The sequence below is a fragment of the Anabrus simplex genome, chromosome 1 (assembly GCF_040414725.1).
Source record: "Anabrus simplex isolate iqAnaSimp1 chromosome 1, ASM4041472v1, whole genome shotgun sequence".
NCBI classification, from domain to species: Eukaryota; Metazoa; Arthropoda; class Insecta; order Orthoptera; family Tettigoniidae; genus Anabrus; species Anabrus simplex.
In genome coordinates, this window is record NC_090265.1 from 1,381,804,452 (window position 1) to 1,381,825,385 (window position 20,934).

At 36.3% G+C, this 20,934-nt stretch overlaps 1 protein-coding gene across 1 annotated transcript in view; it reads right to left on the reverse strand.

Moving 5' to 3' along the window:
- LOC137497032 (peripheral plasma membrane protein CASK-like) overlaps positions 1-20,934 on the reverse strand; it is a 439,399-nt gene that overhangs the window by 83,681 nt on the left and 334,784 nt on the right. The window contains exons 8-9 of the mRNA XM_068225518.1: positions 9,156-9,275; positions 1,590-1,712 (exon numbers count right to left, since the gene is read on the reverse strand). Of these exons, the coding sequence (XP_068081619.1) occupies positions 1,590-1,712; positions 9,156-9,275 (243 nt within the window). The remainder of the gene's footprint in view (positions 1-1,589; positions 1,713-9,155; positions 9,276-20,934) is intronic.

Here is a 20,934-nt window from a genome sequence, read left to right on the forward strand (position 1 = left end):
CAATACTTCTACAGTTCAGTACTAACATTTTTATGTCATCCCTAATTGACTTCCAGATCCCTGTACCCTTATCACCGCTCCCTAGACCACCCCGTTTCCGTGAATGTACCTCCCTATAACCCTTCTAAACAGATTTCTTAGCTTACATGTATCACTGCTTTTTCAGTGAAGGCCATCTGAGCTAAGATCCCTATCTCCTACCCACCCATTAGGATCTAGAAATCTCACTTCCAGTTTTCCACATACCCACTCCATAGTCTCATTTAAATCCCCAATCACCTTCCAGTCAGTATCCCTCCTACACCGTATTCCACTGATAACAATCCCTGCTTCCTTAAACTTCACCCATGCTGCATTTACCAGATCCCACATATCCCCAACTATGTTGGTACTTATACCTGCTTGCCTTATGTTGTTGGTACCAACATGAAACACTACCATCTTCTCCTTTCCCTCATCCTTCTCTTCTACTTTCCTCAAAATCTGCCTTAACCTAATTCCTGGATAACACTCTACCCTGATTCCCTTTCCTCCACAAACTTTCCCCATATGTCTAACAGTGGAATCCCCCATGACCACAGCCTCAACCCTACCCACCTCACTTGATCCCCTCCCCTCCTGATCAGCCCTATCTTTCCTTGCTGCTGCAGAAGCTACTTCCTCCTCCCTTTTTCCCCTCCTGTGACCCTGTTCCACCTGTCTTTTCCTATCCTCTGTTCTACATTTCCCTTTCCTACCTTTTCCTTTCTTCCTACTTCCACATTTTTCAGCAACAGTTCCCTGTTCCTCATTTTTTTCTGTTGTTCTACCTGCAGTGACTCGTACCGATTTCTCACAGACACCTGTCCTGAATTCTGATCCTGAATAGAGCTCTTAGCCTTCAATATTATATATATGATGATGGTTAAAATTTTGCTAAACAATTCACAAGGATTTGACAGAGCTTGATAGCTGCAGTCGCTTAAGTGCGGCCAGTATCCAGTATTCGGGAGATAGTGGGTTCGAACCCCACTGTTGGCAGCCCTGAAGATGGTTTTCCATGGTTTCCCACTTTCACACCAGGCAAATGCTGGGGCTGTACCTTAATTAAGGCCATGGCCACTTCCTTCCCAGTCCTAGCTCTTTCCTGTCCCATCATCGCCATAAGACCCATCTGTATCGCTGTGACGTAAAGACAATTAGGAAAATTTCACAGTTTCCATATAATCTATGATGGTTTGCATTACATTTTATGCCCAAGTCAAAGAACAAGATATTTTTGCATTAAAAGCAAGTTTCTGCTTAATAGAGGGTCTGTTTAAGACAAGTTTTACTGTGTATGTGCTTTTAAAGGATGATACTTTCATTTTAATTCTGGAGGCTTATGTAACTGTGCATCATTTAAAATCATTACCTTAGCAATGAAAATCAATTAAAACAAAAATAGTTCATTGATACTTTTAATATATCATAGAATGATACTGATTTTGACTGAATCTCACCCATGCTTCTTTTTAAAGAACTGTTTAAGAACCAATCTTCATGGTTCCATTATTGAGACAACAGACAGCATATACAACAAAACAATGAAATAAACATACATTACTTACGTGGAATTGGGTACGCGTACTTGTCGGGATTTTTGGCTATGAGCGTGTTCTTTATATGCCTTCTTCCAACTCCATGGGCTCCTAAGAGCACTAACGTCTTCCTCTGGAATGCTGGATCAGACACTAGTGATTACATAAATATTGTCAGTTAATTCACCTCCATAATAAGAACTACATCTTGATGCAGTTCTCACTAAACTGGATCCTTTCTAGCAATCAGTGACAGTTTTCTATTATCTAATAGCCAACTCAAAAGAAATATTGTGTGCAAGCTAAGATAAGAGAGTACTTACACTGGATATCAGTTATTTACAATAAATATGTTTTACAAATAACATATACAGAGAGAACACAGTTCAATCATTAAAAGGAGTGAAAATTTCTCATAATTATGAAGATTAACACTGAATTAATGTCTGTAAGTGAAATTGTATCAAATATATTTTTAGGTTTGATGCAAATTACATTTCATACTTTGATCCAAAATAAATATTCACTCATATCCATTAGATATTACCCTTTCAATTATTTATATCCGTCAGATACCTCAATTCATTATGAAAGATCTTCACCAGGGCTATTTTTATACTTAAGACCTTTGTTTTATGTCATTTATATGTTATTCATTTCACAGTTTTAGTTTATAGTTATTATTATTATTATTATTATTATTATTATTATTATTATTATTATTATTATTATTTAAAATTATTATAATATACTTCTTAACATCTCATTTCAGCTTCTTAGGACGCTGGTTAACATTTGTCTGCTTTTCTGGATTTCCAGTACTCCTTCGTTTTAATGGAGAATGTAGTTCTTTGCTCTTTTGACCACTTTGTGCCGTGTCATCTTCTCTCTCCAGAAGATCCTTTATCCAGTGTACGTAGGTTCTGAACTTACTTCTTTCTTGAGTGTCTCAGAGCCACTGACCAAATCCTCCCTCACTGCAGTTGCCCATGGAGTGGTACATTTCCAAGTCATGAGAAGATCAAGAATTCTTTGAGATATTCTGGTGTTCGATATTTGATACAAAAGATCGCAAAACATAAGATGACGGCTCCTCATAACAAGTCAGAGCTTTACAAATTTAGACTAGAACTCAACATTTGACCTCAGGTGGCAATTACCCTTCAGAATTTTGATGGTGGCTATAGATCTTTTGTAGGAATTTCCTTTCTTTCATTTTGATCCTCTCCATCTCACCTATCTCGCCAAAGTGAGCAAGGGCCAAGCATTCAGCAGCATATAAGGCTTCAGGACATACTACTGTGGTGTAATGGTGATATTTGGCCAGATGTGAGATTGATCTGGACTGTTTAGCAGAGGTTTGCAGAGGTGAAAAGCGGTTTTCATCCATCAAGACCAATATTTAAGGGCTTTTTTCTCTGATCCATTAAAGGAAATGATCTCTCCAAGATAAAATAAATGCAACATTTAATTTTTCCATACTTGGTATCAAGAAATGCAGTGGTATTACGATGATCAGATAACATTACTTCCAATTTTTTTTTTTTTTTTAAACGAACCTGGAGACCTACAGCTTTTGCTACTTCTTGTAATGTTTCAACCTGGTGGTGTGCAATGTTGAAGTCATCTGCCATTATGACTGTATCATCTGCAAAAGCAAGGGATTTGATGTTCACTGCTTTGAATCCAGTGCCCAGCCTATTATCATTATTGGGTAGTATGTTTCTCCACATACGAATGACCTTCTCAAGAACACAGTGGAAAAGAATGAGTGAAACCCTTGACAGACACCAATCTCAATGTCAGAGGATCTAGAACAGAGGCTAGCCCAGTGCAGCCGGGCTCGGGCTGGCGTGATGTAATTGCAGACAGCTTACATAGAAAGCATACGTCACAGTGAAGCAGGAGAGTGAACACAATTTGCAGGGAAGCGAAGGAGCATTGAAGTTCGATTGTGATTAAGAAGATCTCCTCCACTACTCAGCGAAGTGCTGATTGGGATACATTATCTAAAATAAAACTCTATAATTGCAACAACAAAACTGACCTTTTCAAGATATTCTGGTTTGATTTATACTGCACTTGATATAAACAGTCAGTTTTATTTTCTTATATTTATTCATTCAAAGAAAACTGACACGTTATATTTTTTATGTTACAGTCTACAAAGATACAGAGTTTAAGCGTACAAGCTACGATTTACAATTCCTTGGATGGGAATGACAGTACTTCCATTTAAAGGAAAAAAGTAAAATTCCCGTTATTCATTAAGCAAAAGGTAATATAATATATTACATAATGCAACAATAATTTTGCACGGTGCTATAGAGTTGTGACTTTTCCTGTTCACTGAATTTTTAAAAATAGTAGTTAAAATTTAACAGCTGTCTGGTGATACAGTTAACCTCTAAATGGTGAGAGGGAGTTTCATCACGAGTGAGGACATATATTTTTACTATCCAAGATTAAAGTACAACAGCAATGTAAATGTATCTACCAGATAGATGTAATGCGCCCTGGTGGGGATGTGATAGGCATCATTCAATTGTAATTAATTATTGAGGAATATATATTTCATTTTCAGAAGCAAGAATACCTTACTTTATATATTGTAAATGTCGGCCAGTTCGAATGGTATGGTGAAACCTACCACAGACTGATATCTCCTCTAAGATTAAGAAATACAATGGCCAGTAGAATTAGTTTTCTCAGAAATTGTGACGAGGGGAAAAGCAGAAAGGTAGAGTTATTTCTAAGTCAATGGAAAGTTTCATAGCCGCGGGCGAAGTTATAGTTGGAATAACGTACATGCAGGATTCCTAGAAATGACATCAGGGGAACTCCAGTGAACCAAATGAGGGCTAGGCGCACGGTTGGTACTTAAAGGAAAAAATATGAAACTTCTCAGTCCCGAATAAGTTTGGACCAATCGTAAAATTCACTGGGCAGAAGCAGTCCCGACAACTTCGTATTGTAAGAAGCTCTATCAACGTCAACTCCACAGATTAAATTTATAGAAGGAAATGGATTATAAATTTGAGATAAGGTGAAATTTAGAAGCCTAACCATATAATAATTATTAAAAATTATTAATTGAGGGAGATTGACTGGCGTAATTCTGAGAATTCAGTGGACGCTATTTGTTGATTGGCTGCAGGCAAGAGATGCTACAAATGGCGCAAAATCCCCCGCCCGGGGAATGGGAGCTAAATTCACAATTATATTAATTACTAGCGAACGATATTATTTGAGAATTGGCACAGAGGCTATAATAACATAATTACATCAGTAGATCCCTAGTTTAAGCCACTGGCAGGGCCGCAAATAGCCATATGAGGATATTGGAACTGCGTGCCTTGAGATGACCTCCTGTGAACTCAGAGGAGGGGTGAGATGAACATAAATACATGGTCGTGGAGACGGAAGTAACTGACTTGTGAAGAATTGTTCAAGCCGTTACTATGCCAGGGTGCAGATTTACTCGTGGAGAATTGTCGGAGCCGTTACTACGCAAGTACGTGTGTGTACTCACTCGTGGAATATTGTTTGAGGTGTTAGTATGTTACATAGCACAGCGATACATGAGGTGAATTAGTTCGTATTACAGTCTTGAACAGTCTACTAGCAGGAGTTTGAATATTTACAGAACTCATTAAATCAAAACCTACGGATAGGAGTATGAGATTCTCATATCAAGAATAGGAAGTAAGTTACGTGAGAACGGTCGCAGGTGTTCGACGTAATTTTACCACGTGAACAGTCACTGATACCTGGTCAGCCACGCGAACGTGAGACGGGAGAATCAAGTGCACGCCGGGCCGTTGAAGGTGATACCAAGGTATCCCATGATCCTAGTGTCCGGGGAAGGAACGAAGAATGTATATTTACATTAAGTGGGCTAGATAAAAAGCCAAGAGTGTAATATTTATGTGTTAAATTTAGAGTGAAAATTATTCCAAGTGCAAAAAGTTATTTGTTTTTATAAGATTTAAAATGTATAATATTAAAAAGTGTCAAGGATTACCTCTTCAAGCTGGCATGAATACCAGTAGGATGCAGTGCTAAACTTGGATGGGGGCAATGCTCCTCGTCCAGTTTAGCAAACTACAAGGCTAAGATGAGTATCCATTAATATATTGCTAACGTTAGTGGGAGGAAATCATATTCTTTCAATATGATAACTTGATTGTGAAACGAGCCGCTTTCCGGCTCATGTAAATTCAAAGATAGATAGACAAAGGGACAAATTAATATGTACATAATTAGATCAAGCCCTCATCATTAATTTGATTATTTAATAGAGTAGATTAGGGTTGATGTGTTTGTTCAAGTGCTTGATTGTTCGTAATTATATAGGAGCATTTTTCACGTAAAGATAAGATTAATATTCATTTTAGAAGTGCTCAAATGTGTTCTTTTTCAGATATGGGAAACTTTATAGATATTAAGGCATGTTGTAGGATTATCCAGAGGTAGAGGGTTGCCAAGTGAATTTAATTGTTGTCGGACGGAATGAAGTCCAATGAATTGTCTGTAAATATCAATGATTATTTGTGCCGCAAAGTTTTGCCAGTGGACAGAAATATAATAATCAGTAGAAGTATCAGAGTGTTAAATGAACAGGGTTAATGTATAAATGAGTGTTTAATAATAATGCTTTGTGAATAAAGGCATGGGCCTAGTGATAGAATGATTGCAAGTTAAAGTAATTTCAATGTGGAGATAACATGTGGCATTGAAGACTTTAATTCAGGCAGTAAATTTGATTTTAACATAAATGGTTGACTTAACATTTTTGGACTCCATTATAATCATAAATATTTGTTTAAAAGCGATAGAGGCACTTATATATGATGGTCATGCTACGTTGAAAGCCCAGAGTGGTTTGAGCTCAATTTTGATGTTGGAAGTCGTGCGGGACAAAAATCCAGCATGAGATGAAATTGAGATGTACTGATGTTGATGAAGAAATAGATGGATCTTGGGGCCTATGTCGATATAATATGCTGATTTCGGTGTAATGAGTGGCATGGGAGTCCACACACCGAAGATTAATTAGTGAATTAAATGTTTTGAAGAGTTCCAGTGGAATAAATGGACTTCAAAATGAAAAGGAAGGAATAATTTAGCACTTGCAGAGATTGGATGTATTTGCCCAACTACGAGGTGCCATGGGATTTGAGATTTGTCTTGGGAGGACAGGGTGTTCCCATAAATTAATGGCAGTACGAAAATAAGGTTGCGGGTTCGAATACTGTTATTATGTCCCGACTGATGTGAATTCGGAGCTTGACAGTTCATATTGGGATTTAATAAATGTGACTATATTCTAAAGACTGGGAATTAAAATATAAAATTTCAAAAAAAAAAAAAATAATAATAATAATAATAAGAAGAAGAAGAAGAAGAAGAAGAAGAAGAAGAAGAAGAAGAAGAAGAAGAATCCAAGTAAATCATGTTTTAATTGTTTGATCAGTGCCAAACTAGATCAGAATTGTAAAGGGTTATGCATTAAACATAATAATAGTTAACCGCCGTGTAACAAGTGAAATTAATTTATCATAATAATAATAAGAAGTTAAAGAAGAATTTATTATATTATTTCTGAGAATAATAATAATGGTGGGAACTGAATTTAAAATATAAAATTTTCTAACTAATAATAATAATAATAATAATAATAATAATAATAATAATAAAATTAACATTTTTAAATTATTTTAAATGATGACGATGACTGATACTAGGGAAGTCAGCTGGCAAAATAATGCAATAATGTCAAATTGTTGTAAATAATTAAATGTGTTATTTGTAAAGTGATGGCAAATCCCTACATCTGGACCATTAGGTTAGAGTCTCTTTGCATTTCCTTCAGTTAACGATTAACATATCTTGGTTAGGAACCCGGAGAGAGTTTTGTATTATCCTGGGTTGGTCTCATCTCAATAAAAGTGGAGGCGATGACATGATTCATGTGATCGCGCTCACTTGGCCAACAGGTAAATGGTCCATGACCATAAAAGGTCATTGTGTTCACAAGGGTCGAATTGAAACCCTCAGAAATCAACGGTTCCACCACCCAAGTGGATGGGTGGTCAAAAGTGTAAAATATCATGTGAAATTTTCAGGAATGATTTGCCAAATTACCGGCAAAATACGGGTCAACGGATTTTGTTATGTGTTAAAATTTTATCTTAAATAAAATGCTCCTTTAGCATTTGCAAGGAAAACAGTTCCAGGTTCTTGTTCTTGTAGCATAGTAAACCCTTGGTGACCATTTAAATATCCGTCCCCATTCCTAGGAAGGAGCCTTCCAATTTTTCACTTTGATCTGATTTAATATATTTTTGTGTGGTTTTTTTATGATGAGCCTTAAAGTTAATGATTAGAGTGCCCCGTTCAACCCTGTTGTACTGATTGGATGGAGCCCATACATTTATTGGAGATCTTATATCTTCATACATTTTTAAATTGTTTATTAGTTGTGATAGATTCGGACCGTAACACCCCCTGAGATAAATGCTGGTTGGGACTCAGGCTTTGAGCGGGTACAGTACAGTATGCCTTCAAATAAATAACCTTACTGATTTTATTCCTGGTAAGCATGATTGGATTGTTGGTGAGTTTATCAGATAGTTTAATCCCAAACAACCACAAGCAGCAGCTTATCCACCTTAACTCCATATTATATTAGATCTCTTCCTAAAGCACCTCTTAAAATGTAATTCATTATGTACATTACAAAATATTTGAGATTGTAGGCCTAACTCTTTATTGTATCCGGTGAAAATGCATAAAGTGCAATGAATGTAAATACAGTAACTTATTTCTTACAACGTAAATTGAAAATGACATTGATTTCTGCCCTCTTTCTTTCATTATTTTCTGCCTCCATTTCAAACTGGGGTATAGCAGCAGAGATCGAGAGTGACTGGGAGAATTTCGCCCAACCTTCACGGCTTGTGACGTAGCCACAACTTCACTGTGGTTGACTAGTATACACTCATCGCCTGCCCACTTACAGTGCTGGGCGCCAGCGGGACGGAATGCCCAGCGTGAGCACCTCTGATCTAGAATCTAGAGATTTCCCCCCATGAATTTTGTTTGTGAATAGGAGCTGGTCAGAGTTTATTCAATGATATAATTTGTGTTGTTATCCATCTCCTTAAGAACAGCAAGAAGACTGAATTGGTTTATTTTCGTAGATTGATTATTATTATTATTATTATTATTATTATTATTATTATTATTATTATTATTATTATTATTATTTATAACATTTCTCTTCTTTTTATTCACAATTCATCAATTGCATTGTAAAGTACCCTGAAAGCCATGTACAGTAATGAAGACTCATGATATGGAACATAAAAGAAAATTGAGAAAGTTGAGACAGTAAAGAATAATCTGAGAATGCTAAAGATGGCAAGATAATGAAATTGCATTTATAAAACTAAAAGCGTTAACTATGTTCAATAAAGAGGTCACTCATGATTGGTCAAAAAATGAATTATTTCCACTTCTTTATCAAAAATAAATATTTATAATCAAACATCAAAATATGGTAACTTATAAATAATTAGTGTAAATACTTACACGGAAGCTTCACAACTTCTTCATAAGTAACTAAATCTAATTGGTCAAAAACTGCATTATGCTTAGCCAGGTATTTGTCCTTATACTGCTTCTTTTTCCGCCCGAAGATTGAGCAATTTACTGTAATGCAAACAACACAGATAATCAGTATTACATAATTAAATAGTAATGCTAAGAATTATTTAGGTAGCTCTGAAAGCTTTAATAATGATACATATAAACAAATATTGGTCAGTCAGCATATCAACAGATACATTTTAAAAAATAATAAGAAAGATGTTTAAATTTTATTTTCTGCATTGTCCTAACTTCATATAGCCAATATAAATTTTAAACAAGGGAAGCAATGATCCTTAAATATTTCTCACTATTTCTTTTTATAGGCAGATTGTTTCTTTCCTCGCTCTGGTATACTTTTTTGAGAGCCAGTAGCTTTTCTGTGCAGTTTTAAAATCTATAGCTTTATAAACCCAATAAAATTTCTCTTTAACATCCATGCCCTTCCCTGGAGCTTACAATAATATACACAAACAGTTGTATTTCTTTTAACTACCAAAGTTTACCTCAATTTGATTAAATAAAAACAATTCATTAAAAATCACATGCCCCCCACTCACCTCCCTCTCCTTTGCACCAAAGTTCTTTCTTATGAATGCAGTTTGCCGATCGACTGATGTTCGTATTTGGCTGATGTAACAAACTTTTATGAAAGATCTTCTTTGTAACTAATCAGGGACTTCGGATCAGCTGTTTAGCTTCCTTTTTGCCTCTTTATTAGTCTACAAACTACCTAAAGTACATTTGGGAATTCCATTTGCATTTTTATACAGCTAATCTCTTTTCTTTCTTTTCTTCACTTTCCTGCTTATTCTTCAAGCAAGTCATTCCCTTGGACATCACAAGGGGTGGTCTTATTACCAGCAGGTCTGAGATTTGGGAACACTTGTGGGATTGATCATAATACATATTTCAATACTTCTTCCTAACTAATCAGTGATATTTGATTGGCTGTTTGAATTAATTTGCATCTATTTATTGGTCTATAAAGTGTCCATGTTCTTCTTCTTTTTGTTCTTGGTTCAAATGGGCCTTCTTTGGACCACGCTTGTTCAACTGTTGGGCTTTGATCTTTGACCAGTATTGTCATATTTTCTGCCTATGTAACTCCTTTCTTTCATGTCCTTCTCAGTATCTGTCAGCCAAGTGGTACGAATCTTCTTGTTCTGCCAGAAGATGAAGAGGCAATTGGTCAGTCTTTTAAAGTGTCCGTGTTCATTAATTCTATTTGCATTCATATGCAACTAATTTTTCTTCTTCCTTTTCTTTACTTTTCTGTTTACCCAACCAATAACCAAGCCAGCCAAGATATCAAGAAGGGCCAGTTGAGTGGATCAGATGGGAAAGCACTGGCTTTCTGAGTGCAAGTTGGAGGGTTCGATCACAACTCAATCGGGTGGTATCTGATAGTGCTCAAATATGCCAGCTTCATGTTGATGCATCAACTGGCATGTAAAATAACTGCAGTGGGACAAAATTTCAGCACCATGGCATATCAGAAAACACAAAAATAGTTAGTAGGATGTAATTCAATGGGTAGATTATTATTTCTTTCCAGTACACTTTGCTCGGTTTACTCTTGTCCTCAACGATCCTAATAGAGAGAGTCTCATTTTCATAATAACACCATTGTTGAAGTGTTCCAGCTCTTTAGGACATTTTAGTTAAACTGATGAGCCTGCTGCCATGTTAAGATAAAATGTTGGTAATTTTATGACTGAAAAGGCTTAAAGAGTTTGAATACTTCAATATTTGCAAAATCATTGTATTTAATTTTTCTAACTATATTATTATTATTTTCAATAAGATTGTCCTTTCCCCCTTCCAGGCTGAGGAAAAGACATAATAATCTGTAAACACTACAATGAATGAGGATGACACAGCAGCAGTTCCTTGATTTGCCACCACTCCTCAGCTGACTGCTCCTGAGCTCACACTCAAGCTCAGAGTTCCCAAGCTGCTAAAGAACTTGAGTGTCTCTGAGGTGTGCAAATGCAAGCAACTATGAGCGCAAATGTCACACATGTTTGTAATAGAGGTAGTTTTTCTCACTGGGTATGGGGTAGGAGAGTGTAATTATAACATACTAACTGTATTACCCAGTGCTGGCTGCCCAGGTACTTTATCGAATGTTTACTTTTACGATTTGTATTACCTGTTAATTATGTGTGAAGCAAATTTTTGTAGATTTCTTTATCGTGATGTTGATTGCTTTTATAAACTGTTTTGAATATTAAGATTTATTGTTATGCATTTCATTCCAAGTTTTAATTTTAGACTTATTTTGTTTCACGTTAATTAAACTTTGGCCTTGTGGCAGCCTGGATTGTCTGGGAAGTACTTGATCTTTTCAAACAAATAATAAAAATAAGTGATAACTATATATATATTTGTGTGTCATGCCATAGATATGATGCACACAATTCAAACTGTCATGGCAACTGTCACCAATCAGCCTAAGCACCCTGAAAACTGTGGATTCAACACTAATCTTGGTCAGTTTCGACATTTTCTTTTTCACCCTTCTCATGCCCATGACAGTGGGGGCTGGAGTTATACTTAAACAGCATCTAGAATGCCACAATTCATACCAGCAACCCCAAAATCTATGGATTCGACATCATTATCGGTTGGTTCCCGTTATTTCTGCATGTCAGTCCCCCGAGGGTTGCTAGGGGTGTGTAACCCCACAGTATTTTTCCAGATACGGTAGTAAGTGATATGTGTACGAAGTTTGGTTGAGAGCTGTACTGATACATACACATATATCCATAATCTGGATCATTTTGGCCATAATCTATTTCACCCCTTCTCACCCTCATGCTGACAGGACTGAATTTAGGCTTAAACAGCATCCAGAGTGTCACTATTCATCTCAGCAACCCCAAAAACTATGTATTCCACACTAACATTTGTCGATTTTGATTGTTTGTACATGTCACCCCCTCCCCACCCCAACCCCTAGGAGTAATAGGGGTGTCATACCTCCCCCCCCCCCCCCCCGCAGTATTTCAATTAAAAATTATTACCTGTCTGAAGTGAATATTTGTAGATTTTATTGTCAAATTGATTGATTTTTACAAAAACTCTTTTGTAGATTTAGAGTTATTTTTATGTGTTTAATTTTAAGTTTGAAATTATTTAGTTTCACATTAAAATTTGTCATTATGACAGCCCAGATTGTCTGGGAAGCAGCTGACCTTTCAAATAAATAATAAGAGTAAGTTATAACTACATATTTGTGCATCGCGCTATAGATATGATGTACATGATTCCAGCTGTCACTGGAACTGACACCAAACAGCCTAGCAACCCCCAAAAACTGAAGAATCACCACTTATCTCAGTCATTTTGGACATTTTATTTTTCACCACTTTTCAACCCCCATGCTAATGGAGGCTGAACTTGGACTTAAATGTCATCTGGAGTATTACTATTCATCTCAGCTACCCTGGAAACTATGAATTCTACATTTATATTGGATGTTTTCTATTTTATTATTATTATTATTATTATTATTATTATTATTATTATTATTATTATTATTATTATTATATTTCACCCCTTTCTGCGCCTGCCCCTAGGGGTGCTAGGAGTGTCTTATCCCAACAGTATTTTTTCCAGAAAAAAAAATAATAAAAATGTGTATACCAAATTTGGTTGAGAGCTATGCTAGAACATATATACATCCATAATCTCTGTGATTTTAGACATTTTCTTTTCCACCCCTTCTCCCCCCTATGCCTAATGGGAGCTAAAATTAAACTTAAAGGACATCCAGAGTGTCATTCTTCATCTCAGCGACCCCGAAAACTATAGATTGTACATTAATATCGGAAGTTTTCTATTTTTGAATTTAAACCCATTTCCACCCCCTCTCCTAGGAGTGCTGGGAGTGTCTTATAGTCTCAGCATTTTTTCCAGATAGTAAGTCCAAGATTAGTTAAGAGCTATGCTGGAACATAAATCCATAATTTTGGTCATTTTATACCTTTTCTTTTTCACCTCTTCCTACCACCACCACCACCACCACCACCACCCTATATCATTGGGGGCTGATCCTGGACTTAAAGGATATCCGCATTGTCACTTCTCATCTCAGTGACCCCACCCTCTAAGCATGCTAGGGTCGTCTTACCCCAGAGTACATTTTTCTAGATAGTAAATCATATACATACTAAGTTTGGTTGAGAGCTATGCTGGAATGTACACACATACATCCATAATCTTGGTCAGTTTATACATTCCTTTCGATAAACTTTGACTTAAACGGCATCCAGAGCCCCCCAAAACTGTGGATTTGACATTGATATAGGTCCTTTTTAAAATTATTTTTACATTTCATCCCCTGCCCTAGGGGTGTCTTACCTCCATAGTATTTTTTCCAGATAGTAAGTCTTATGTGTACCAACTTTAGTTGAAAGCTGTGCTCAAACATACATACAAAACATCCATAATCTTGGTAATTTTGGACGTTTCCTGTTTCACTCCTTTTCATCCCCAGGCTCATGGGGCTGTGCTTTGACTAAATGGCATCCAGAGTGTCACAATTCATCTCAGCAACCCTAAAAACTATGGATTCTACACAAATATTGGTCAGGTCAATTATTTACATTTCACCTCCTACCTAGGGATGCTAGGGATCTTTTACGCCCACAGTACTTTTTCCAGATAGTAAGTAATATTAGCACCAAATTTGATTGAAAGTTATGCTGGAACATGCACACATACATCCATAATCTTGGTTATTTGGAACATTTTCCTTCCCACCCCTTCTATCCCCCCCAACCAACCCACGTTAACAGTAGCTGAATGTGAACTTAAACAACATCTCGAGTGCCGCTGTTCATCTCAGCAATCCCAAAAACTATGGATTGGACACTATTTTAGATTCTTTTTATATGTCGCCCTCTCCCCACCCCTACCCCTAGGGCTGCTAGGGGTGTCATATACCCACAGTATTTTTCTCCAGATAGTAAGTCACCCGTTTACCAAATTTGGTTGAAATTGCTTCAGTGGTTTAGGAGGAGATGTGATACGTAGATACATACGTATATACAATGACTTTTATATATAATTATATAGTTCTCCAATTCCTAGCGACTACCCATTTCAGCTCAAATGGCTTCAGTTCCCTGTTAGTGTCTGTTTTACCATGACCACCAACAAGTCCTAGGGACAAGCGCAGTCTACTGCCAGGGTGAAACTCAGTAGGTTGAGATATTTCTTCCATGGCCAACTCTACTTAGTATGCTTGAATTTCACAGTTGCAAGTAGGCTGTTCCGCCATACTCCAAGTGGTGGAACAATGAAATTGGTGTACGGTACAGAGAGGCTCTTCAGCGATACACTGTGTTGCCTCTACAGATAAGCTCAATGACTGAACACCCTTTGAGAATGATTTTTTTTGCCAGACCTGCCTGTGTCCATTTACCTCTGATTAACCAAATCTCTGAAATTCTGATTTCCAGTGATGTACTTATAAGATGGTAAGACAACTTGCAATTTCTTTGAAATAACCTGGCCGGGCTGAGTGGCTCAGACGGTTAAGGCGCTGGCCTTCTAACCCCAACTTGGCAGGTTCGATCCTGGCTCAGTCCGGTGGTATTTGAAGGTGCTCAAATACGACAGCCCCATGTCGGTAGATTTACTGGCACGTAAAAGAAATCCTGTGGGACTAAATTCCGGCACCTCGGCGTCTCCGAAGACCGTAAAAGTAGTTAGTGGGACGTAAAGCAATAGCATTATTATTATTATTATGAAATAACCTGATTCTTGCAATCCACTGTAGATGGGTACAGCAGTTAGTCTCTCTTCGATAATGTTGTAAGAGCCAGCCTCTGCTTTATATTTGGAGAGAAATCATAAATATGGCAAAGAAAATTCAACAGGAAGCCAACCAGAAGCTGTACAGTGGCATTTTCTTTTTCCAAAAACTTTTCTAGGTACATGACTGATGCTAAAAAGCAGTGTCTTATTATTTACCTGCCTGAGCAATAGAAAATATTCAGCAAAATGTTCTCCCATGAGTTTACGACAAAGCTCTCCGATTACAAAATACTGGCCATCTACTTTCAAACATTATAAGAAATGTACAGTTGCTCAAACAAAGAATAAGTACATGGTATTGTATGTTCCTTGCATATAATATTTTACCAGATTTAATTTTAATTATTATCAAAATATAATTCACTTCCTATGTAGGTACAAACCCTGTGGATACCCACAACAAACATTAAATCTATAGGTTCAGTTGTTTCTCAGAAAAGTGTTTCTGTAAGGAACTATACAGTACCATGCTATCATTCTTTTTTTGAGCAACTGTACATTTCTCACTAATTCTGTGAGAAATAATGTAGATTAAAATCAATAGTTCTTCAGTCATAAAATATAATAAACCATAAGACCCAAAGATTGTTTATAATATAAAACAATATCATAATGAAAACACTCAGCAATACTATGTCTCTACAGTCATTATCTCTATAAATTTCATGCATAAAATATTAAAACACAAGCCATATTTTAATATTAATTCATAAATAACAATTACAAGAGCATAAATTTGTTATAAAAAGAAAAAAAAAGGAAAGTAAAGCAAAGTCTTTTGCAGCCTACTAATATTAAAAAAGCTTCAATGAATTTTTAAAGCATGTAAATTGCAGAGCAAATAGGCCAGAGTGGCTTTAAGATTATGTTCATTCAGATTCAGTTTCATGAACAAGTTATGGGAGTAGACACTAAAGCTAGCTAGAACAAATGATTGAAGGAGTGGACCAAAAAGAGTGGAAAAACATTGTTGGTGATAGTTTTATCATCATCTCTAAATTTAGATTCAAATTTCATCATTTCATCACAAATACATTGGGAATAGTTATAAATAACAAACCTCCACCTCAGATTGCTATATTTAACTTTCTAACATTGTTTACTTCACATCTCCTCCATTATATTTGCATTTTAAGGAGTTTAAAGATAAAAATTTCATTGTTCCGTATTGAAATTATTGATGTTAAAAATTAAATAACTGGAAAGGAGGTTCAACCTATTCAATACTCAAAAGAAAGAAACGTAGCAATCACATTTCTATTTAAATGGGACCGGTTTCGACCTTAGTCTAGGTCATCATCAGCCATAAAAAACATGTAAAATGTTTATGAATGTTGGAGGTCAGTTTTTCACTCTGTTAGGCACAAAGACACGACATCACATTCTGTTCTGCACAAAGTCACAACATTAATAATCAACTTGCGAAGATCAAAAAGGCTTGAATTCGCAGACGAACAGATCTGTAGAAGAAAGCCGCCAGCTCCCGGTGACTACGCGGCACACTCAAGGTCACGCGCTGCGGCCAAACACCAAAGTAGAGTGGAGAACGTTTCGAAGGTCCAGAACCTGTCACGGCTGCGGGAAGCCAAGTACGTATATAAAAATATACGATGCCAATTAGTATAACCGAATGAGCACCCGTACTCCAGCTAAGATCTTGGTAAACAGTTGACTTGAAAAAACAATTGTAGAGAGAAGAAAAAAATGTAGTAAAAAGCGCAATATCGGAAAACAAATGAAAACTTATATGCACAGTGCGCTATTTAAAAAAAAAAAAAAAAAAAAAAAAAAAAAAAAAAAAAAAAAAAAATTGTCTTGCGCCAACTTCGACTACTTCAATCATAACCTAAAATTTTTTTTTTTTTTTTAAATAGCGCACTGTGCATATAAGTTTTCATTTGTTTTCCGATATTGCGCTTTTTACTACATTTTTTTCTTCTCTCTACAATTGTTTTTTCAAGTCAACTGTTTACCAAGATCTTAGCTGGAGTACGGGTGCTCATTCGGTTATACTAATTGGCATCGTATATTTTTATATACGTACTTGGCTTCCCGCAGCCGTGACAGGTTCTGGACCTTCGAAACGTTCTCCACTCTACTTTGGTGTTTGGCCGCAGCGCGTGACCTTGAGTGTGCCGCGTAGTCACCGGGAGCTGGCGGCTTTCTTCTACAGATCTGTTCGTCTGCGAATTCAAGCCTTTTTGATCTTCGCAAGTTGATTATTAATGTTGTGACTTTGTGCAGAACAGAATGTGATGTCGTGTCTTTGTGCCTAACAGAGTGAAAAACTGACCTCCAACATTCATAAACATTTTACATGTTTTTTATGGCTGATGATGACCTAGACTAAGGTCGAAACCGGTCCCATTTAAATAGAAATGTGATTGCTACGTTTCTTTCTTTTGAGTATTGAATAGGTTGAACCTCCTTTCCAGTTATTTAATTTTTAACATTTTAAGGAGTTTGTCAAGTATAGAGATGTATATGGCCACCCCTTGTTACAAAAAATGTCTGTGGACATTTCTTAGCCAAGATCAGCATTCCTCAACAGTAATGATATACCTATCCTCTAATGGTGGAGAACAATACATAGTAGAATTAATTATAAAAGAAGATGCTAAACATATTTAGCATAAACTTTGAAACTGGAGTACATTCATATTAATTTTTCTTGTGGGAGTCATCCTAAACATAATCTGAATGAACATTAAGCCTAACAATGTCATATACTTTCAAAAACTTCAATAAGGTGTCTGATATCACTATATATTGAAAAAAAAATACTTCTATATTAAAATACTGAAGAAAAGCACTTAGATTTAAGGAAAAAGAAAAACTTGTACTTCATATTAACTAAGGTTCATGAAATGAAGATCTGAAAATCAAGTTCCAGCAGATCACAATAATAACTGCATTACATTACAAAACCTAAAACATGATACGGAAAGAAATAAGATTCTGCAAGATATTAAAAGAATGAATAATTATGGAAACAAATAAAAAGACAGTTGTATTTCAAAAAAGTACATCTCTGATAAAATTGGAAAACATATACTGCTTCAGGTTAATTTCCATGGAAGACAGTTGAATAAAATTGTTTGTAGTGTACTGTATTATACTTTTATTCAGATCTTAGTGAGATTATCCTAAACTGAAGTGATGTGCTTACTAACTACACCAAAAGTTCTACTAATGCAGAGGCATAATGCACATGCAGATTTTTAAATATTGTCAATGCTGACATTTAATGAAGTGTCACAGGAACTTGGAGAAAGTTTCTATTCTTATGATGTACTTTATTATTTACTGAGATCCAACAGAAGTATGGTACTCTAAAATTATGGCATACTGGTTTTAAAAATGTCTTATTTTAGAAATCAACTACCAAGAAACAATTCAACCAATGACTAGAACATATAGACTTTTACTTGGCATTATATTTTTATAAGATGTAGCATAATTTTAAAATACAAATGCAAGAAATATAAATAAGAGTGCTGATTGACTCACATTATGTAGAATGTTTAAAGCAACATTTTTTTAATACTTTCAACGACATAAAACCTGACCTTTCTTACTCCATCACACCCACTTCCTCAAAGACATGAACTATGACTATGAACCAAATTTAAATTTAATATGGAAATCAGAATTATAGATGAGACACTAATTTATTGAAGATAATTATAAATGCTTAAAATTCACAGGTAGAAATTCTGAAATTTCTGACAAACAGATCTTACGAGAATGTTGATACAACTACTTTTTTACTATTATAAGAATTCAGTCCCATATATTGTTACTACTGAAGAGTGACCTAATTTTAAAAATCTCTGACCTTGCATCTTGCATACTATAACTCTGCAAGTTGCAGAGGGTGGACATTATATGTCTCTTAGTTTTGTGAAATACAGAACAACAAGGTGTAACATTATGAGTACAGTGCAAGAGCACATAATGGGTACTGGATGATTGTGATATTTTCATTAATCTGCGATCGTTCACAATGTTAGAAAAAATCTAACGATGGTATATTTTTTAGTAGTAACTGGTGTACAAAAGCTGCTTTTTCTTTTCAAGGTCTGACTGGTCATGAAATTAAAATCACACTGAAAATAAAAGATGTTTTATTTTCAACATTTAGTTACACTGTCCAGCTACTTCTCTACGTAGTCATCGCTCCGACATTGACATTTGTCGTAGCATGGTATCAACTTTCCAATACCCTTGTCATAGAAGGCAGCCGCCTGTGCTTTCAGCCACTTCTCTATGTTGGTCTGCAGCTCATTGCCTTTGCCAAAATTCTGTCCTCCTAGCTGCTGGTCATGAAATTAAAATCACAGTGAAAATAAAAGGTGTTTTATTTGCAACATTTAGCTACACTGTCCAGCTACTTCTCTACATAGTCACCGCTCCGACATTGACATTTGTGTACTGAAGTTTCTCACTCATGAGAACATTTCACGTGATCAAAAAGAAGAAAATCAGAGGAAGCCAAGTCCAGGCTGTATGGGGATGATCAAACACTTCCCATCGAAAACGCTGCAGGAGCATCTTTGTTGCAGCTGCAGTGTGCAGCTGAGCATTATCATGAAGAAGGACAATGCCTAATGACAACATTCCTCTTCGCTTATTCTGAATTGCCTTTCATAGACGTTGAAGATGTAGTGATGGTCATGCCAAGTTCCATTAATTCCACCAACAAAACACCTTTTCAGTTTCAGAACACAGTAGCCATACACTTTCTGATGGCGAATGTTCCCTTGCACTTCTTTGGTTTACTTGGAGAATGAAAATGCATCCACTGTTTGGATTACTCTTTTGTTTCTTCATTTTTGAAATGGACCCATATCTCATCCCCTGTGACAATTTTGTTCAAAAAATCATCTCCTTCAGCATGATAGCCCTGGAGAAACATTAAGACGGTGTCCATTGACTGTGTTTCGTGATGGTCGGACATCATCTTGGGAACCCGTCTCGCACAGAACTTGTGGTAATGAAGTTTCTCACTCATGATGATATAGAGAGCGGACCTTAAAATTTCGAGAAATGAATCACTCAACACAGAAACTGTGAACCGATGATTTACTCAAATTGCCTGATCCACTCGCTGAACAAGATCATCGGTTGACACTCGCTTCCTTCCTTGACCACCTGCATCATGAACGTCTGTACATCCTGCTTCAAAGTTCCTGCACCATTGCCGCACTTTGCTGTCACTCATGAAAGTTTCACCATACACATTACTCATTCGTCTTAGAATTTTAGCTGCATTGTACCCCTCAGCAAAAAATCGAATGACAGCACACACTTCACACTTGGCATGAGCCTCTATTGTTCTAGGCATGCTCACTGCATGCTCAGAACTGACAAGTGCGACATGACACAGTTGACAGGCATACCAGAGACACTACACAACACATCTGTGCAATGCTACATAAGATTCTCACTGTGGTTTTAATTTTGTGACCAGTCGGAACTTAAAAAGAAAAACTAGCCCTCGTATTTATGCCAACATCTCATTGATGTATTAGATATGCTTTCTTCGACCTCTACACTAGTAACTTGCTCCAGGACCACCCATGCAGGAGGGGGAGGGGGATGATAAATTAGACATATGGGGGGAGAGTATATATCCCCTGAATCCCCCTCTGTATATGCCCCAGATTGTAATAATACATAGTAATACAGCGATGCTTTTTCTTGTGTGTGTCATAGAATTACAGTATGTTGGAAGAACTTATATTGAAGTGATTAGAAGAAGATGGTGAGGGCAATTATTCAGTTGATGAAGGTAATTCTGATTCAGATGTCCCATATAGTACACCTAGAAATGCTCCACACTTTTGTTCATCTAACTTAAATAAAAATAATACCTATCAGAGTATGTGAG